At 46.1% G+C, this 6,000-nt stretch overlaps 1 protein-coding gene across 1 annotated transcript in view; it reads left to right on the top strand.

Annotated features, from left to right (window-relative positions):
• COX10 (cytochrome c oxidase 10) overlaps positions 1-6,000 on the top strand; it is a 106,569-nt gene that overhangs the window by 7,780 nt on the left and 92,789 nt on the right. Inside the window, exon 3 of the mRNA XM_086824388.1 lies at positions 4,797-4,926. Within this exon, the coding sequence (XP_086680514.1) occupies positions 4,797-4,926 (130 nt within the window). The remainder of the gene's footprint in view (positions 1-4,796; positions 4,927-6,000) is intronic.

Raw genomic sequence — 6,000 nt, 5'->3', positions numbered from 1 at the left:
TCTCATGGGAAAGAGCTTCCTTAACTGAAGTAGGCTCTTTGTCCCGAATGAATTAGACATCAATGCATAGTTCACCTGTAAAAGCTCCTCTGATTTACTTTTATCATGAACTCTGTGTGATCTTCGAGGTCCATCCTCTGTGGTCCACTCGGAAGGATACTTTGTCACACCTAACTCCCGAATGGTATCCAACGACCACTTTGGTACCCGAACGGAACATGGAGCCTCCTGCTGCTGCTATGGCAAATCTCCAACCTCGGGTTCAACCTCTCCTATTGACTGAGGCTGGCTAGCTGGAGTAATAGTCCAGGAATCATCCTCATTCTCATTTGGCTTTCCAAGAAGCAATGGCTCCTCAACAATGGAAGCTGGAACATGCTCATCAAAGACAACATCTTTGCTGACAACAACCTCATTCGGCTGTGGGTCATATAACTTGTAGCCTTTGGAAAGAGAGTTATATCCCACAAAAACAAGCTTCTAGGACTTGGAGTCAAGCTTCCCCCTCTGCTTCTTCGGAATTGTGAACATAGGCATCACTCCCAAAAACATGAAAATGGGACACATTTGGTTTCTTGCCAAAATAAGCCTCAAATGGTGTTACTTCAGGCATTGCAGTCGTCGGAGATCGGTTGAGGATATGGACCGTCGTAGCTAGAGCCTCTCCCAAAGTGGGCGAGGAAGATCACAATGCTCTGACATCATCCTCGCCATCTCCACCATAGTCTTGTTCTTTCGCTCAACCACTCCATTCTCTGAAGGAGACCTTGTATTGGCCAGCTGCCTCTAGATGCCATTCTCCGCACAAAACCACACAAAAGCATTGGAAGAGAACTCTCCCGCTTTGTCAGCCCGAACAGTCTTCACCTACAATCCAGACTCCTTTTCCACCAAAGCATACCAATCCTTGAATCGAGCAAAGGCTTGGTCCTTATGTGAAAGAAAATACACCCATGTGAACTTGCTACAATCATCCACAATCAAGGATCCTCCCAAAGATGGGATTTGCATGGGCCCACATAAGTCAGTGTGAACCAACTCCAAAGGTTTTGAAGCCCGCCTGTAGCTTGCTTCGGAAAAGACTCCCTATGCTACTTCCCACGAATGCAAGAATTGCAATGTCCCTGCTTGCTCCCAACATCTGCCAAGCCATCCACCATCTGGTCCCGAAAAGCCTGCTGCAATACGTCCACATTCAAGTGGCCAAAACAAAAATGCCACAAATCACCGAGCTGAGTACCTTCAAGAGAAGAGAGTGCTGAGAGTCTGTAGATCCCATCCTCCACTCCACCTTCCCAAACAACTTGGCTTGTTGCTTTATCTCAGATAGCAAGAAAATGCTCATCAAACTCCACCTGCATGCCAGTTTTGCAAACCTCATGCACTGACAAAAGATGAAAGCCAAGAGATGGGACATAAAGAACACGGGAGAAATGCTTTCCCCCCTGTGCCATCGGGAATGATCTTCAACCTGCCCTCACTGTGAATCGGGATAGTGGACTTGTCACCAAGAAAGATGTGACCTGTTTGCCTCCGAAGATCCGGTAACAAACTCTCAAGAAGGAGTCATGTGCCTGGAAGCACCACTGTCTAGAATCCACTCTTGAGTATTAATACCCAACGGTGAGACCAACCGCCTCCTTGCTCGAAGAAGATGAAGCTCTGGTGTCCATAATCTCCAAGTGCACAAAACCTAGTGTCTTCACGGTTGCAGTTGAGAAATCGGCATGTTTCTCGGTGCTCCGCTGAGGACATTTCCTCCAGTAGTGACCCTTCTGGCCACAGTGGTTACAGGTCCGCTGGATCTTCAAAGCATCACGCTCTGAGTTGGGCTTCTTCTCAGAAGACTTCGCTTGTGAAGACTTCCCTTTGTCCTTGTTGTTGTTGTTGTTGCGGCCTTTGGACCGCTGGCCAGTGTAAGCTTCAGAACCTCCGTCCTGTGGAGGGTTCAGAAACCGCTCCTCGTGGTCCAAAACCATCGGCACAATCTCCTCCCAAGTAATGGTGTTGAGTCTCCCACTGGTGATCAAATGTAACATGCGGAAGCTTCGGGGGAGATCGGTAACTTCAATGCTTAGAAATCAGCACACTTCACGACGGAATTAATGCACAAAACTGAATGAAGATGTGCAGAAAATAGAGAGAGAGAGAGAGAGAGAGAGAAAGAAAGAAAGAAAGAAAGAAAGAAAGATTTTATTAACGTCTTCCAAAAGACCGAACTCGGCCTATGAGACAAATCGGAGTACATGTATGGAGAGAGAGAGAGAGAGAGAGAGAGGAGAGGACACAATATTGGGTCCCAAATACCCTCTGTAGGGCCCCCACCACGAATGGTGTATTTGCTTTATTATAATGATGTAAATCTGAAAAGAAAATACAGGAAACTTGACCTTTCTTGGCTGAGATAACCCTGCCCTTGACCTGCAATCCTTCACCCCTTTGCGTTAGCAACTTCTTGGCTGTCCTGGCCCTTGTTTGCCTTAGCTCTTGGTGAATTATGAGAACACAAAAGATTTGTGGCTTTGGTATTTATACTACCTAGGATGACCAGTCGGCCAGCTATATTGCAGTTGGCTGTCCTAATACTGCTCCATGACTGAAAATACAGCATTAAATGCTGAATAAATCTGCGCATGATTAAATACATGGCTGGGCACTAGGCGCATGGTTCTAGAGGGCTGGGCACTGAATATCTGCTGTTTTGGAGGCTGGGCAGCCTGTATGGGCTGCCCCATACTTGCCCAGGCTGGATAACCTGCCGGCTACCCCTGGCATGCCCCTAGGGCTGTCCTGTAGCCCTCCCATGGCCTACCCATGGCTGGTGGGTATAGCCAGGGCCTTCCTGGCCCTTATGGGGGTGGTTTTACATTGTCCCCATGCCCACACAAGTACTTGGGGTAGCCCTATGGGTTGGCCCCTTTCCTATATGCAAACCCTAACTATCTACACAATGATTTGGCATCCAGTATCATACCGGATACACAGAATCACTGACATCATTCCAGAGGGAGACTCAGCGCGCGGACTGGCATTGTTTCATGTGCAGTACGATGCACACCTGACCTTGGACTCATGTGCAGGACAATGCACACCTGACCTCGGACGACCAAGATGGAACCCTGGCTGACTCGCCCCGGACTGGGCTCACATGGGACTAGTTTACCATCCCAGGTCCTGCACCTTTTGTACAGATATAGCTCAGTGGAAGAGCAATCAGCTGCAGTCCAATAGGTCACTTGTTCAATCTTGGTTGTGCCCTCTAGCACAATGCCCATGCAAGCGTCTGATTGATCATAGTGACCTTGTCCGTGGGATGCAACTAAGTGGAGTACCTGCCAATTGTGTGTCTACGTGGCATCCAAGTGCGGGATGCACGTGAGATCAAAGAAGAATAGAAAGCTAAGTACTGAGGGGATAGATGAGACAACAAGGTGATGGCCATGTCCTCCGATGATATCTCCTTCCCAGCCCGAAGAACCTCCTGCTGAAGAGCTTGGAGTTTGTTGATGTGCTCTCACATCGTCGAAGACTTTGCATGATTCATCACTCGCATCTGCACTTCCAAGGAAATCCTCTTCATGGCCGATACCCGATTGTACAAAGAGGCCAAGTGCTGCCAAATCCCTCGAGCCAGTGTCATGTGTTTGATATGATTAATCACTTGGGGTGTGCAATTGAGGAAGATGAAAGAACAAACACGGGCATTGACACGATCCCACAACTGTGCCCGGGCTTTCTTAGTGGATAGTGAAGGTTCCACCACCAACTCTGGCCTTGGAACTCCAACTATGATGAAATCAGCCAAATCATTAGACTCCAAAACAGACTCCTTCATTACCTTCCAAATGCCATAGTTGTTCCCATCCAAATGTCGGTCCATCGGGAACGTTGGGAGGGTGGGGATCTTCACATGTTTCTCTGCCATCTCGGGGTTTCATGAGGTCTTGTGAAGGGAGGGTGGGTGGGAAAAAAAAATGATGAAAAGGCTGCACTTACTTGCAAGGTGGCTGTCCAACAATGATGCCTGCCTTCTATCTACTTCTCCACGTCCCGTACGGCCTAAAAACACTCCAATCAGCACCAAACGCAGCGATCCCGAATGCTCTCATTGTCTCCAAAGCTTCAAACCACCTGGGGCTCTGATACCATGTCGGAATGAGCCGTGGAAATGAGACAAAGCACCTGAGAGAAACGCAGAAGTCCTGGAGAGAGAAGCGCTGTATAAACTCTGCTATATACACGATACCCGGTACAACAATGATGTGGGGGGCAAGTTCCCAATATATATGGGCAGGGGCTGCTGGTCGGCCACTGCAAAACAGGCCGACAGCGCCATAAGAAGAGCCCACGACTAGGATATACCTAGTTGGCCAGCATCTAACCTGGTCGGCCAGCAAAAAGGCTGGTCAGCCAGCATACAGTCGGCTCCTCCTGGCCAGCAAAACACCTATAGCCGACCAGGTAAAAAAGATAGCACCCCACGACTAGCTAGAATGGGAAAATGGACAATGAGGAAAAATGGAGAAACTCACACACGGGTGGGCACACCCACAACACTGGCCCTCACTCCCTACAGACAAGACAGGAGATGACTGCTAACATGAAGTGTGCTTTGCAATGATGAAACCTACTTTAGGCTGGGCGTTGCAACCCTTAACTATTATTTGATGGTGAAATAAGTCACTTTGTGTACTTTCAAGAAGGAAATTGGTTGCTCACAAAATCTTCATGTTGCTATCTGTTTTTAAGGTGATCAAGTTGTATTTTAAGAGTTTTGATTTGCTTTATTGGTGCAGCATGTTGGTTGTTACAACAGCTGGAGCAGGTTATGTTATGGGCAGTGGAATGGCCATAGATTATTACGGGCTTTCCTGGACTTGCTTGGGGACTTTCTGTGTTGCTGCTGCTGCTAATACCATCAATCAGGTAACTTGTGGAAAATTATCAATGCCAGTTTATTACTTCAAATGTTGTTTATATACTCAAAGAATTCCAGAAGTAAGGGTTTTTCATTGGTGCTAAATATATCAAAATGTCTTGGTCTTCTCCTCACTTACTTTCCAAGGTGCATAAAACAGTTATATGAAACTTGAAAGGGTTTTGAAGCATTGAGGCACTTAAGCCATGTATCTATATATGTCCTTGTTAAGCAAATGAAGTGGTGTAATCATAATTATCAATTATCTAGCTATTGTTCTTGTTATCTTGCATGGCATGGAAAACCATCATATTCGAAGATTCCTCAATGGAAAAATGTAGCTTGGCAATTAAGAGGTAGTTACTGCCTTTGCAAATGTACAATTTTGTGCAAAGCTGCAGAAAGGTTGAAAAGTTCCACTTAGGAGGACATCAAGGCTGCTACGATGACATCCATTTTGACGTAATTGTGCACTAAGTCTATCAATTTTTTGCAAAGTTGCAGAAAGGTTGAAAAGCTCCATAAAGGCTGCTATGATGACATCCATTTTGACATAACTGTGCACTAAATCTATCAAATGCATTGGATTTTCGTCAAACTTTTGTCAATGTTTTGGGCACTTGAATACCATTTTATGTTGATCGTTGAATCCTCTAGTACTTCTTTTTCCCATCTTGCGTTTTTCTCACATTGCCCCAACTCTCTTCTTCAACATTTTGCAGAGGGGGTTACAAGGTTTCTTGGTCACATTGGTTGTTGGGTAAAACAGTAGGACTTGCTGTTGAGTGCAACATTTTGTTTGGAATGATGAGATACACTCATTTATGGGAACCGTGGACTACAAGGAATGCTCTCTTATATGGAGAATTTGATGTGCAGCGAGTGGAAGTTGTTGTCACTAGCTTGGACATTTTCCAGTATGAAAGGGGTTTGGTGGACTCCAGGACGTCGAAATATTTGGAAAGTACAAGCTTTGGGAATGGGGGATTATCGTGAAATACAAAAGACCACACTCCTAAAATTATTTTCCAGTATGGAAGGAGTCTGGTGGACTCCAAGACGTCGAAATATTTGGAAAGTAC

Source organism: Cibotium barometz, chromosome 30 (genome assembly GCF_041138505.1).
Source record: "Cibotium barometz isolate CiBa-2024 chromosome 30, ASM4113850v1, whole genome shotgun sequence".
Classification (NCBI taxonomy): domain Eukaryota; kingdom Viridiplantae; phylum Streptophyta; class Polypodiopsida; order Cyatheales; family Cibotiaceae; genus Cibotium; species Cibotium barometz.
Note: the sequence above shows the minus strand (reverse complement) of the source record. Positions and strands in the feature narration are given on the sequence as shown.